This window comes from Heptranchias perlo, chromosome 37, assembly GCF_035084215.1.
Source record: "Heptranchias perlo isolate sHepPer1 chromosome 37, sHepPer1.hap1, whole genome shotgun sequence".
Classification (NCBI taxonomy): domain Eukaryota; kingdom Metazoa; phylum Chordata; class Chondrichthyes; order Hexanchiformes; family Hexanchidae; genus Heptranchias; species Heptranchias perlo.
The window spans coordinates 2,208,034-2,222,629 of record NC_090361.1 but is presented as its reverse complement, the minus strand read 5'-3'; the positions used below and the strand labels follow the sequence as shown (position 1 = coordinate 2,222,629).

At 47.8% G+C, this 14,596-nt stretch overlaps 1 protein-coding gene across 1 annotated transcript in view; it reads left to right on the top strand.

Annotated features, from left to right (window-relative positions):
• tyk2 (tyrosine kinase 2) overlaps positions 1–14,596 on the top strand; it is a 97,040-nt gene that overhangs the window by 45,601 nt on the left and 36,843 nt on the right. The window contains exons 2-8 of the mRNA XM_067972956.1: positions 1,311–1,518; positions 2,540–2,663; positions 4,703–4,844; positions 5,936–6,099; positions 6,420–6,801; positions 9,019–9,201; positions 12,759–12,916. Coding sequence (XP_067829057.1) covers positions 1,338–1,518; positions 2,540–2,663; positions 4,703–4,844; positions 5,936–6,099; positions 6,420–6,801; positions 9,019–9,201; positions 12,759–12,916 — 1,334 coding nt within the window. The 5' untranslated portion in view covers positions 1,311–1,337. The remainder of the gene's footprint in view (positions 1–1,310; positions 1,519–2,539; positions 2,664–4,702; positions 4,845–5,935; positions 6,100–6,419; positions 6,802–9,018; positions 9,202–12,758; positions 12,917–14,596) is intronic.

Sequence of the window (14,596 nt, the reverse complement as noted above, 5' to 3'; positions counted from 1 at the left end):
ACACCGGATGTAAAAACTGGAATTGTTTCATTCCCTACTGCTGACATCACTTTAATGTGTGCACACGTTCATGTATACATACTCTCGGAACCCCTCACTGCAATTTTTTGTTGCTGTAATTGTAAAAGGAAAGAATATGTATTTATGGTATTTTTTATGTCCATGAGATGTCCCAAAGTGCTTTACAGCCTATGATTAGTTTTTAAGTGCGGTCACCATTATATACCCAAACTCAGCAGACAATTTGTGAACAGCAAGGTCCCACAAACAGCAATGAGATAAATGACCAGTAAATCAGAATTTGGTGATTTTGTTGAGGAATAAATGTGGGCCAGTACACCAGGAGAACTCCCCTGCTTTTCAAATAGTGTCTTTTTATGTTTTTTATGGATCTTTCCAGTAAGGAGTTTTCACTCTCAGGAAGGGAGGAAATTGAGTACAGGCTACTTATTTATTTCACCCACCAAGGTGTGCATTTATAACTTGCACCTTTCTTCACCCAGAGAGTAGTTAGAATGAGGAACTTGCTACCACAAGGAGTAGTGGAGGCGAATAGAATGGATGCATTTAAGGGGAAGTTAGATAAACACACGAGGGGAAAAAGGAATAGAAGGATATGCTGATCGGGTGAGGTGAAGTAGGGAGGGAGGAGGCTCGTATGGAACAAAAACACCGGTATAAACCAGTTGGGCCGAATGGCCTGTTTCTGTGCTGTAAATTCTATGTAATTATCTATGTAATCTTCTTTTATGTCTATCTGAACTGGACATTAATTTAATGTCTCATCCAAAAAGCGGCCCGTCTGACGGTGCAGCGCTCCCTCGGTCCGGCCCCTCCGACGGTGCAGCGCTCCCTCGGTCCGGCCCCTCCGACGGTGCAGCGCTCCCTCGGTCCGGCCCCTCCGACGGTGCAGCGCTCCCTCGGTCCGGCCCCTCCGACGGTGCAGCGCTCCCTCGGTCCGGCCCCTCCGACGGTGCAGCGCTCCCTCGGTCCGGCCCCTCCGACGGTGCAGCGCTCCCTCGGTCCGGCCCCTCCGACGGTGCAGCGCTCCCTCGGTCCGGCCCCTCCGACGGTGCAGCGCTCCCTCGGTCCGGCCCGTCCAACGGTGCAGCGCTCCCTCGGTCCTGCACTGGAGTATCTACCTGGATTATGTGCTCGAATCGTGGAGTGGGACTTGAACTCACAACCTTCTGACGCAGAGGTGACCGTGCTACCTACCCACTGAGCCAAGATTGACACTTAATAACTATGATAAAAATCTGTCTTTGTCATTTCCTTTTCTAAACCTGATGTGTGTCTCTCTAACGCAGTCTGGATGTTGATGTTCAGTAGAGGACATGGCGCTGTGCCCCTGCACCGTAACACATGCTGACTCCGAGCTGGATGGATGCCACTCCTCGACAGGACCAGGTCTGAGGGTGCACCTGTACTGGTCGAATGAAGGCACGCAGGACCTTGTTTTTACTGAGGAGGAACTGGTTGCAGAAGACGTGTGCATCGTAGCAGCACAGAAATCCTGTAAGGAAGCTTTACGTTCTGTGATCAATGTTGCTGGCATGCCTATAGTCTTGTTTTGTCTTCCTTATAAATCTCTTTATGGGAACAGGAGTAGGCTATTTAGCCCCTCGAGCCTGATCAGCCATTCAGTAAGATCGTGGCTGATTTGTGACCTAACACCATATACCTTCCATAGCCCTGTATCCCATGAATACCTTTGGTTAACAAAAATCTCTCAATCTCAGATTTAAAATTAACAATTGAGCTAGCATCAACTGCTGTTTGAGGAAGAGAGTTCCAAACTTCTACCCTTTGCGTGTAGAAGTGTTTCCTAACTTCACTCCTGACTCTAATTTTCAGGCTATGTCCCCTAGTCCTAGAATCCCCAACCGGTGGAAATAGATTCTCTCTATCTACCTTTTATCAGTCCCCCTTAATAGCTTGAAACCTTATCAAGTTGAGAGGTGCCTGCCCCAATGGCCATGGGGATGAATACATCCTTGGAGTGGTACTGAGGCATACAGAACAGGAAGATCCCAGGTTTGGACCATGGTCCTGTTCTAGATGGGGCAGGAGTGGTGGTGCTACCCCTGCCGTTGTTGGCCAGGGCCAGGGATTAGGGATCCCCAAGTGTGCGTGGGGAGGGTCCTGCTGGAATTTAATCAGCTGAAACCTCACAGCTTACCAGCATGAAGCACTGGTCTGCTTCTTGCTGCTTGTCCAGCCGAGATTACCCTACTCCTTGGGGCACCGGCTTGCAGGTTTACCTGGAGCAAAGTGGGAATCATCACCGCCTGCAGTGACTGCTTGACCCTCCCAGTTCCATTAATGAACTGGGCAGCTGGTCACTGATCAGGAGTGCCCTGGAGCTCTGCAGACCCAGTCTGCCACACGTGGGGAACTCTGCTTCAAACTTCCATTGTCAGGTGCATTATCTTGGAGCCAACTCAGCCCCAAAGAGACGCTGCTTACCGAGAGAGAGAGAGAGAATTGAAAGTGTGACCTGATTTTATTTGTGTTTGTGTGTGTGTTTTTTTTAAAGCAATTTCCCCGCTGTGCCACAACTTGTACGCACTTTGTGACCTACAAGAGAACCTTTGGTTTCCTCCAAATCACATCTTCAAGATCGACAAAGACCTGTGTCTGACTCTGCATTACCGTATGAGGTACATATACTGTGCTGATTACTCATTCTGCACACATGCCTGTCTTCAGTACAGTTGATTCCTGCCAAACGGAGCATCCTGGTAGAAATAAAATGAGGAGGATTGAGGAGAGTTTGGAACTCATTCAGCATGTCACCACCCGGATCACTAACTCCTACTCACGCATCACTGACTCCCAGCACGCTGCTTACAAGACCTTTGCAATTTTTAAAATAAATCTCTCCATAGTCTCACCCCAGCTGACTGTTTCCGTCTTCTCCCATCTGATGTCCCAGCTAACACACTCTGCTGTCCTGACTGTGGTCGTCTTTATGTCTCCCCTCCTCCTCCACTCCATCATTGATGGCAAAGCCCTCAGTCCCCGTGCACTAGCACTCTGAAATTCACTTTCTAAAGTTATCCCCATGAAGGCTTGCTCCCTCCTCTCCACCACCCCAAAGTTCTCCCCTTCCTCATGAAAACTGTGCTTCATACTCTGGTACAATTCCACAGGCACTGGCAGCCCTCTGCTCCCTCCCCCACGGCACTGTTCTGTATGTGCACCAAGATATCAGGTGTCGACCATTCGACTATGGCAAGGGAGAGCATCACATCTGAGCCCAATCTGGTACTCACTCACCATCCAAATACCCAGACCTTCCAGCAGGAATAACTGGGTTGTGATCCCTGGGAGAAATACTGGCCAATTTTTGCCCACCTTCGCCCAGGTGCACGGAAGGTCAATTGTAGCATCTTTGCGAATGCCCAGGCTGAGATCAGCTAACACAGTACAGACCAGTGCTTGGTCTGTGTGGCTCAGTGTCACGGCGATGCTCATTAATGTTGGAAACTTGCACAGGAACAAATTCCTAACACAGTTAAAATTAATAGTTTTTTTTAAAAAAAGCTTTCTCTTTCCTTCCGCTCAAATCTCTATCAACAACACGCTGCAATCTGGGTCATTGGTGCAGGAAGATGAAAGGTGTGGGGCTGGCGGGGGTGGTGGGGGAGAAATCATGCCCCATTTCTGTAAGAAAGACACTTAACTGTTGTGTGACTCAGTCCCAACCTGGCACCTTGTATGTTCCTGGGCTGTATGACTCAGCCTCTCAAGGGGTAAACAACTTACAATTAAATAATGACTTTACTGTAGAGAAACGACCCAAGCCCCTTCGCAATGGGGGCACCATGCAGGCATGCTCGGGTAGGAGCAGGAGGGGGTGGTGACTGTAGGTGTGGTTGGAGAGCTAGGTTTTGAGGAGCCTTTTGAAAGTTCCTGTGCAAGTTTCCAATATTAATGAGCATCGCCGTGACACTGAGCCACACAGACCAAGCACTGGTCTGTACTGTGTTAGCTGATCTCAGCCTGGGCATTAGCAAGGATGCTACAATTGACCGTCCGTGCAGCTGGGCTAAGGTGGGCAAAAATTGGCCAGTATTTCTCCCAGGGATCACTGCCCAGTTATTCCTGCTGGAAGGTCTGGGTATTTGGATGGTGAGTGAGTACCAGATTGGGCTCAGATGTGATGCTCTCCCCTGCCATAGTCGATTGGCCGACACCTGATACCTTGGTGCACATACAGAACAGTGCCGTGGGGGAGGGAGCAGAGGGCTGCCGGTGCCTGTGGAATTGTACCAGAGTATGAAGCACAGTTTTCATGAGGAAGGGGAGAACTTTGGGGTGGTGGGGAGGAGGGAGCAAGCCTTCATGAGCGAGAGATTAAAAAGAATAACCAGGAATGCTGGAAATGTGAAATAAGGAAAGGAAATGCTGGAAATGAGCAGCATATCGGACGGTGTTTTGGGACACTTGATCAGAACCCGAAAATTGCCCTGTCTTTCTCTGACTATCTGTTATGGCTCTTATGACTGACCTCCTGAGGGTTTCCAACATTTTCTGTTTTATTTCTCGATGAGTTTCTCATTCGCCTCACCCACCACTAAACTCAATCACAAGGAGCTGTAACAATAAGGTAGGCAGTCAGCCTCTTTGTATGAAAACACAGGGCTGGCATCAGCGAATTGTGTGTTTGCTTAACTGTTGTGCCTTCTCTCTGCAGGTTTTACTTCAAGAATTGGCATGGCATGACTGAAATGGAGCCTCGGGTCCACAGATGGACCCCGAAAAAGAACGACCATGAGAAACTTGACCAAGGCAGCCCTCTGTTTGACCACATGTCACTCAATTACATCTTCTCACAGGTGCACAGAAGATTTGTAACACTTATTACTCACTTCACCTTTCTTCAGTGCACATGGGGGTGGGGAGAGAGTGGGAGAGTGATGCAGCTACTCTGTGCCTTCAGTTTGCTCGGTGCCTGGAATCGTTACCTGCAGCACCAGATGTTGCCGTGCTCCGTGGCCTTTGCCAGTGGTGCTCTGGGTAACTCCTCACTTCCTTCTTGCCCTTACCCACTGCTGTTACCCAGTGACCGGAAACTTGTGTCCCTGGACAGATCTCGTTCTGGCAGTTTTCCCTGACCCTGCACCCTTTGGGTCTTTTGTTTAAATAAAGGCTGTTCTGATCCTGAAGCCAAGTTACGTTTGTGACTTGTCAAAACAGTCCAGGCCTAAATGTTAGTGAAACGTCGCTGATACTGAACCTTCGAGTGACAGAGCAGGTGGTGTATTTGTGAGCAAGGTGTGAGCTGTGAGCTTGAGAGCGAAATGAATCACAGATTTACTGACATGGCAACTTTAAAAGTTGGCTATTTTATTTATACCAGATGCTTGTGTATAGTTTTCCCTTATTTTCAGAGGGACACTGACCCTTGCTGAGGATATGGTTCCACTGAACTTCCTTCAGTCCCTTGCCCAAATGGTCACCATGAGTACAGGAGCAGCCTATTTGGCCCATTGACTCTGCTTCGCCATTTTATTAGTCATGGAAGCTCTTTGCCCATTTAATCCCGATTCCTTGCCCTTTTCTTTTGATGGCAACATTAAACTGAGATCCCCGTCTGTCTGTTGCTGTGGTGCAGCGCTGTTTGAAGAAAGGCAGCGAGTTCTGCTGGATGTTGGACCAAAATTACCCTCTCAACCAAAATAACCAAAATAGATTCAACTGGTCATTCATCCAATTGCTATTGTGGGATCTTACTGTGTGCAAACTGGCTGCTGCCTATGAAACAACAGTCACTGCGCTTCAGAGTAACCCCTCATACGCGAAGCACTTTGGACCTTTGAGAGAGGCGATTATGGTGCTTTTAATAACAGGTAGTCTCTCTCTCTTCGAAATCTTTCTGTCGGTGTGGCTATTGCATCTGACCAGTGATGTTTCTACATGTTTTCAGGGTAAACATGATTTCATTAATGGCATCGCGCCGCTCCGAGAGCCGCAGAACGAGCAGGATGTGCACCTCTTCCAAAACGAGAGCCTGGGAATGGCCGTCCTGCACCTTTCGTATATCGCAGTCCAGAGCAGTCGCTCGCTCAGGGATGTGGCCAAGGAAGTAAGGTGCGTGAGCGGGCATGCTTATGTGTGTCTGAATGTATGAACTATTCGACTGTAGTGATCATCACAGCCATGAGAGGGGCGAGGCGGGTGGAGAGGGGTGAAGTTGTCATTTTGGAGAGTGGAAAGAACCGAAAATTCCAAAATGCACAGCAGGTCCGACACAATCTGAAAAGACAGATTATGAGTGGAGATCCTTCATTGGAGGTTTAAACTGAAAGACAAGCCCCTGGGAGCCACCTTTACTCGCTTGCTCTGTCATCACTTCAGAGTATCTTAAGATGTTGTCACTAATCAGCTTCCTCTCTCTGCTCTTCGATTAGCTTTAAGGGGTGCATCCCAAAGACATTCCGTGCAAAAATAGAGAGGAGCAACATCCTGACGAAGATCCGCCTAAAACGTGGCTTTCGAAAGTTTGTGAGGAGCTTCCAGTTGCCCGTGGTTAGCTCTGGGAGGGTGATCCAGCATGACATCATATTCAAATACCTGTCCACCTTGGAGAACCTTTGCACCAACTTTGGAGGCGAGATCTTCCGGGTTCCATATTTGGAGGTGCTGCCCGAAAGCAGCAGGACCCCTTACATAAACAATCGGCATTATGTGAAGACCGCGGAGGACCTCATCTCCCCCACACAGGCTACGCAAGAATACGAAGTGCTGGTGACTGGGACGGAGGGCATTCAGTGGAGAGTAATGAAGAAGGAGGTGAGCGCCCAGCATTCAGGGTGATGCGGGTTTGGGGATCGGGGCACGCAGAGTGCAGAGTCGTACATTAATAAAGAATTACTCATAACTTACGAAATACCAAGAGCAAAGCTAAGTCTTTATGTCTGTGTTTCTATGTCTGCTCTTTCAAATAAACTTCCTTGTGTTTTTAATTGTTCTCATTTTCCCTCTCTCTGGGGGCATCATAAGTGATTTTGATCTTGGTCCTGCCCACGTGTCTTGCTTTCCAACAAGGGTCACTGGATTCGGGATAAAAGTGGGATTTTTTTTTGCTTTTCTCTTTCTCAATGAGCCTGTTGTTTTCAAACCTTGGTTTCAGTGGGGCCACCTGCAAATATTGACACACTCCCGGGGATCCCCCGCAAATATTGACACACTCCCGGGGATCCCCCGCAAATATTGACACACTCCCGGGAATCCCCCGCAACTGTTGACACTCCCGGGGATCCCCCGCAACTGTTGACACTCCCGGGGATCCCCTGCAACTGTTGACACTCCCGGGGATCCCCCGCAACTGTTGACACTCCCGGGGATCCCCTGCAAATATTGACACACCCCCGGGGATCCCCCGCAAATATTGACACACTCCCGGGGATTCCCCGCAACTGTTGACACTCCCGGGGATCCCCTGCAACTGTTGACACTCCCGGGGATCCCCCGCCAATATTGACACACTCCCGGGGATCCCCCGCCAATATTGACACACTCCTGGGGATTCCCCGCAATTGTTGACACTCCCGGGGATCCCCCGCAACTGTTGACACTCCCGGGGATCCCCCGCAAATATTGACACTCCCGGGGATCCCCTGCAAATATTGACACTTTCCCGGGGATCCCCTGCAAATATTGACACTTTCCCGGGGATCCCCAGCAAATATTGACACACTCCTGGGGATCCCCTCTAAATAATAACATAACTGCCGGGGACCCCCAGTCCTGACAGTGTCAGCGCTATCATTGCCAAAAATATTAAATACAGCAACAGAAATAGCTTGCGAATAAGTAAAAGAATACACAATTCCTGTGGTGCGTGCTGTGCCCAGCTCCAGACAGACGGAAATCTGATGGCCTTGTGCAGTCCTGAGATCTCCTCCTGTACCTCACGGGGACTTAGGGTGGCACTGAGACTCTGGTGTACCTTTGCTGGAATGTGGAGGGCTTTTTCTTTTTATTTGAGCAGCACTTCCTCTTTTTAAGTGATTTCCCTATTGACCTTGCTAGGTTTTCCCACCTCATGTGCTCATGGTGACCTGTGTCTAAGCTTCCCCTCGTGCCTTTGTACAGCAGGCAGCTGGGGAATGTATGAGAATTGCTTGGACTGATGTTCCCTCTGATTTTCTCTTCCCCGCTGAGAAGCAGTACTTGGATATTCTTTCTCTTTCTTTTACCTTCCTCTGATCTTTCTCCCCCACTGATGACAGAGACTGGGGTACAGTTCCATAGGCACTGGATGCCTTTCTGTACCTTCTGCCCTTTTGCGTGAGCCTACCTTATCCATATAGCTCGGTGCCTTCCTGGGTGATTCACTGACTCAACGAGCCTTCTCGGGAACTACCTGGGCATTTTATTAATTTCTCTGAAATATACAACTTGAACACGGGCTGTTTTCAGACGAATGTTTCTGTGCCACACACTGTTACATACGAAAGCTCTAAGTAATGGCTCTTTAATACCAGCAGATCACTGTGTTGTAGCCCATTAGTAACTTGGGGTCGAATGTTTTAATTGCTAACCTGGGCTGTCCCTTTAAGGGCACTCCCCAAGCATTACCTGTGGGAAAGTGGTTTAAACCGGAAGGACCAGGTAATTGTCACTGCTTGTAAATTTCAGGCTTTAGCTCAGTGTCTCTTTCATAGAATTACTTTGAATTTACAGTGCAGAAACAGGACATCCAGCCCAACTGGTCTGTGCTGGTGCTTGTGCTCTACACAAGCCTCCTCCCACATTACTTCATCTAACCCGATCAACATAACCTATTCCTTTCTTGCTCATGTTCTTATCTAGCTTCCCCTTAAATGCATCTTTTTGTTTGAAGGATTATTTTCTATTTGTAACTAAGTGTGACACTGCGAAATGTGACAGATGCATAATCGATGTAAGACATATATATTGATATTAGTCCAAGTGCAGACAAGAACGTGTACGTACAATGCAAGTGTTGTGCATTAATAGATGTGTCTTTTTTTTAAAAAATAGCCGACACCCACCAAAAAGACTGGGTGGAGGGGAAAACCTGGAGACCATGGCAATAATAAATCAAACGAAGGGATGGAGTTCACTGAGAAGCCATGGATATATTTCTGTGATTTCAAGGAGATTACACACATCGTCATCTCAGACTGCAGGGTCAGTGTCCACCGACAGGATAACAAGTGCCTGGTGAGTAATCTGTTCATCTGCCAATTTTCTCCCTTCCCCTTTTCTTCCCTCTTCTCCTTGCTGGTGTACATTTTCGTGAGTGCTGGTCACCCTCTGATTCCTGGTCCGAATCAGTACTGACCATGTGCGAGTGTTGATGGGCTGTGAGATCCACTGGGCACCACAGCTGAGCCCAGTCCTGCCCTCGCACCTCACACGCTTCTGGCAGGCATCACTGGATTGCAATCAGATATGGGAACCCTGGCCGTTTTTCTCTCCCTATCCGAGGACCTCCCAACTAGAGCCCCTCAACTACTTTGCGAACAGCTGCTGCAGCTGAGGTTAGTTCACAATACGTGGGCCAAGAATCAAATCTGGGACCTTGCCGGTCTGCCTGGCTCACTCGTTAAACCTCCTAAGCCGTCAGAGGAGCTGGGTGAGTAATGTTTATTTCTGTCACTTGTTGACAAGATCTAACTTGTCCAGGACCTGTGGGTGAGGACACGGTGGAGAAAAGTGTGTGGGGCATTATATTTGATGCTAAGAAGGAATGAGAGAGGAAAGTTCAGAGGGGGAATGACCAAATTAGGTAAAACAAGAGAAAGGCAGGAAAGATTGTGACAAAGGAGGTTGGCTAAACCTTTAGAATAGAATCCAACTGTACCCTTAACGTGAGCTATACCCAAATACCGTTCTTAAACCATGCTGCCTGAGTAGTGAGGCAATGATGTACTGATACACTTGCTGTGGAATAACAGGACATTGGTGGTAGCCTGCAATTACCTAATGCTTAGTCTCCGACACATCACCAGGGAGAGCTTCCATGCTTTCCCAGCGAGGAGGGACTGTGAGGGAGAGCAAAACACTCTGGCTGCTGTCATTCAACTCGTGGAGATTAGTTAGAGAGAGCCATGGGTGGAAGATGAGGAGTGAGGTTCCCTCCCCTTGTGGTTTGGGAGCTGGACGAAAGAGAATCTTTTTTTTAAAAAAAAAAGTGTTTCTTTTTTTCTCTCTGTATGAAAGACTTGAATTTATCCTGGAGTGAAAGTGCTGTTACTGAAATCATCTCCAGTGATCAACTTTCTCTTTGATATTGTTCCGGAGTGAGAGCTCTGAATCCATGCTCAATAAATTTTGAAGTAGTGATTCAGCTGCAGAGCTAAGCCCTGTGTGGTTTGCTGTTTTACAAACTGGAGCAGTTGTCAGTGATTGGATGTGCTGCAGGCAAGTACTTGCAGAAACCTACATCAGGGGAATGCAAGTTCCATTTAACTAAGTCACATACGGAATGTGGGAGGCGGAAGCCAGCCAACAGAATGTTTGCTGCATTTCACTCATGGCTGAATTTTAACCCTTTTTAGGACTGCAAGTACAAGACTGTCACAATTTTTTTGTGACTTTGAGACTTTCTCTTGCTGTTCCAGCTGCTTTCCTTGTCTCACAAGATCACTTCTGATGAAAAGGTCCCTCAGTCCATTTGATCTCATCTTTGAGAGGGTATAACTATCAGGAAAGGCTGAACACTAAGGCTCTTCTCTCTTTTAAAAAAAAGAGAAGGCCGAAGGGTGACTCAAAAATATGAAGTGGGTTTGATAGGGTAGATGCAGAGAAAATGTTTCCACATGTGGGGAATCCAAAACTAGGGGCCATAATTATAGGATAGTCACTAATAAATCCAATCGGGCATTCAGGAGAAACTTCTTTACCCAGAGAGTGATTAGAATGTGGAACTTGCTACCACGTGGAGTAGTTGAGGTGAATAGCATAGATGCATTTAAGGGGCAGCTAGGTAAGTACATGAGGGAGAAAGGAATAGAAGGATATGCTGATAGGGCTAATGAGTCAGGTGGGAGGAAGCTTCTGTGGCGCACAAACACTGGCATGGACCCGTTGGGCCAAATGGCCTGTTTCTGTGCTGTACATTCTGTGTAATTCCACAATGTTAAGCCTACAGTCTTCTCTTTACAGCTTCTAGCTGTTTATTAAATGAGTTCAGGAAATAGGGGAAAAAAAATTAAATCTGTGGAATGCATGTAGCAAATAAAGACCGAGATAAAGGTTCGAGGTTCGACGTCCAACTCTCCTGCTGAGTTAGTCGATCTCAACAGGGGTTGTGGGGGAGGGGGTAGAGGTGCTCTAATTAACCTGAGAGCTCAGGCGAAGCCGAGGTTCCTGTCTCTGATCACTATCCAGTGACTCTTGCTGGGAAACCCACATGCAGGGAAACCAAGTGAGAACAAGGTGAGGCTTGACGGCTCCTTCAGGCAATAGCTTGCTGGCGCTCGCACTCACATGCAGCATGGTTATATCGGGGACGTGCAGAAGTGCTGCTGGTGCCCAGGAAGTCCTACCCCAGTTCGAGTCAGTGCTTTAAAGGGTGAGGTTAGAAAAAAAAAAGTAAAAATAAAATCACGTTTGGTGATTGTGTGTCTCCAATTCTTGCCTCTTGCACAGCCCCGATTTTTATCACTCCTCCATTGGTGGCCGTGCCTTCAGCTGCCTAGGCCTTAAGCACTGGAATTCCCTCCCTAAACCTCTCCACCTCTCTCTCCTCCTTTAAGTTGCTCCTTAAAACCCACCTGTGCCGAAGCTTTTGGTCACCTGCCCTAATATCTCTTTGTGGTTCGGTGTCAAATTTTGTCTGATAACGCTCTTGTGAAGTGCCTTGGGATGTTTTACTACATTAAAGGCGCTATATAAATGCAAGTTGTTGTTGCAGTATGGCTGTTCCACCACTAGATGTCACTGGCACAGTTGGTGGGGTTCTTGTTTATTGAGTACACTAGGGACACCTAGGGCCAAATTACATTACTGCACCAACCATTTCTCCACTTTGTCCTTTGAGAATTAGATGTGATTCTAAATGGATTGCTATTTTCAAAATCCCAACTTGGACCATTCGAATATATCATCAACCATGTTTGAGTCTGAAGCAGTAGTTTTCAAGATAACTGAGACCTATTATCAATATTAACATGTTCCAAAGGACCCCCTGCTAATGCTGATATGTAAACAATTTTACAACACCAAGTTATAGTCCAACGATTTTATTTTTAATCCCACAAGCTTTCGGGGGCTTTCCCCTTCCTCAGGCGGTGTGGAACTTTCACACTGCCTGAGGAAGGGGAAAGCCCCCGAAAGCTTGTGGGATTAAAAATAAAATCGTTGGACTATAACTTGGTGTTGTAAAATTGTTTACAATTGTTAACCCCAGTCCATCACCGGCATCTCCACATCAATGCTGATATGGTCCTGGGAACCTCTGGGATCCTGTGTCCCAACTTGCCTCAGTCAGTGTTAGCTACACCAAGGTAGCAGTGCTATCATTGCAGAAAGTATTTTATATTAGCAAACAGAAATAATGAGCTGCTGAATCAACAGATACAAAAAAACAGACATGGAGTAGAGAATTCCCAAGATGCTGTGCTCATAGGCTGGCCTCAGAAGGGCAGGAAAGTGATGTCCCCATGGGCCGCAGTTTGGAAACTTGTAATTGAGGCATTTACACAATTCACCTGTCGTCCAGATTTCAAACACTCTGCGCCTAAAACTAATCTGTTTCCTCTTGATACCTGTAGGACTTGGTACTGCCCTCACACAAAGGGGCACTGTCCTTCACGTCGCTGATCGATGGGTACTCTCGCCTGACGACCGACTCGCACCACTATCTCTGCCACGAGGTGGCTTCTCCACGGGTTGTGCTCAGTATCACCAATGGCATCCATGGGCCAATGCAGTAAGTGTCGGTGCGGCTGATGGTCCTGATGGGGTGTTTTATGTTTGTGTGTTCACCGAGGTGAGGGATGTTCGTGCTCGGAAATCAAACTTCCCATTTCAGGCAACATTAGCATCAAGCACTGTCAGGCCAGAGAATTAATGGTTAAATGCAGAGTAAAGCTCCCTCGACACTGTCCCATCAAACACTCCCAGGGCAGGTACAGCACGGGTTAGATACAGAGTAAAGCTCCCTCGACACTGTCCCATCCTTCACTCCCAGGGCAGGTACAGCACGGGTTAGATACAGAGTAAAGCTCCCTCCACACTGTCCCAAAAATGTATCTTGGTCTTAACCACAGAAGAGCATCCCCTGCTGCACCAGTGTAACAGTTATACATTTCTCACATTGGCGATCTTGTGGCCTCTTTTAATGTATTTTAGGATGTGGACAGCGCTGGCAAGGCAGCATTTATTGGCCCTCCCTAGTTGTCCTCAGGGCATTGATTCAACCATGTAGTGTGAGACTTGAGTCACATGTGGGCCATGGGTAGGAATGAGAGTTTCCCTTCCCTGAAGAATATTAGTAATAAGCCAGTTGGATTAAGATGACAATCCAGAAGCTTTCACAGTCATTTTTGTTCTGGTGCCCACCCACAAATCACCAGATTCATTGCATTGAATTTCACAACTTGCCATGGTGGGATTTGAACTCCCGACCTCTGGGTTGAGTCCAGTTACAGAACCAGTCTGGGTCCATGCCTGTTAAGAACTGGATTGAGACTTCCCAAACTCATTTCACTTGGGGCCCTTACAATCAAGAGGGAGGTGACTTTCATCCCATCCATCTGGACTCGACTGAACCCAGAAGTGTGAAGTATGTTTCTGACCTGCTGCATCACCCAGTCACACCCGGTCCAAATCAGCAGCTCTCTCCATCCAGCACCCACTTCACACAACATTCGGCTCACTCTGTTCTGCCTTGTATTTCATTTTCTCCCCATCCTTATATATAACCCACTCCGATACTACACCCTGAAAAATGCAAGACCGGCTCCGACCAGTGGTTCTCACATCCCAGCTACCAGGAGACTCACCGTTAAATCTTTCCAAATGTCTTCAGTTTCTGTCTGTCTCCCAGTCAAGATTCATGGAGTGGGAAAAACAAATGTCCATCAGCAGTGGGTACAAAAGTTAGTGTAGACAGAGAGAGAAAAAACATTCCACTCCCTATCTCCAACATAAAAAAAAATCAGAAAAATGAACTAAAATTAATCCGCAGAAAGAAAAGTAAAGTTTTGTGCACCCACGTCTGCAGAGCTGCAAACGCTGCTGGTGGACCTCTATCTTTATCTTCAATTGCTTTTTTTCCCAGTTTTTCCTCCCCTCCTCCCATGAAGGCCTTGATCCGTGATGGTATGGTATAGCACGGTGCACCGCGGCACGGCACGGTGCAGTTCCACAGACGCCAATTGGCCTCGCCAAATGTCCACTCCTCACGTGTGAGCCTGGTGAGTTGGTGGTTGGTGTCAGCAGGCTTTTCGACTCTGGAGAGTATCACAGCCGAGCCTAACACTGTTTCTCACCCCCCCCACCGCCCCCCTCCCCCCAACATTGACACGCAGGCACTTTCCATGAGTGGTCACTTGATAGCGGAACAAAGCCGAATTTCGCCTATCCCACCCACCCCTGCCCCTGTCAG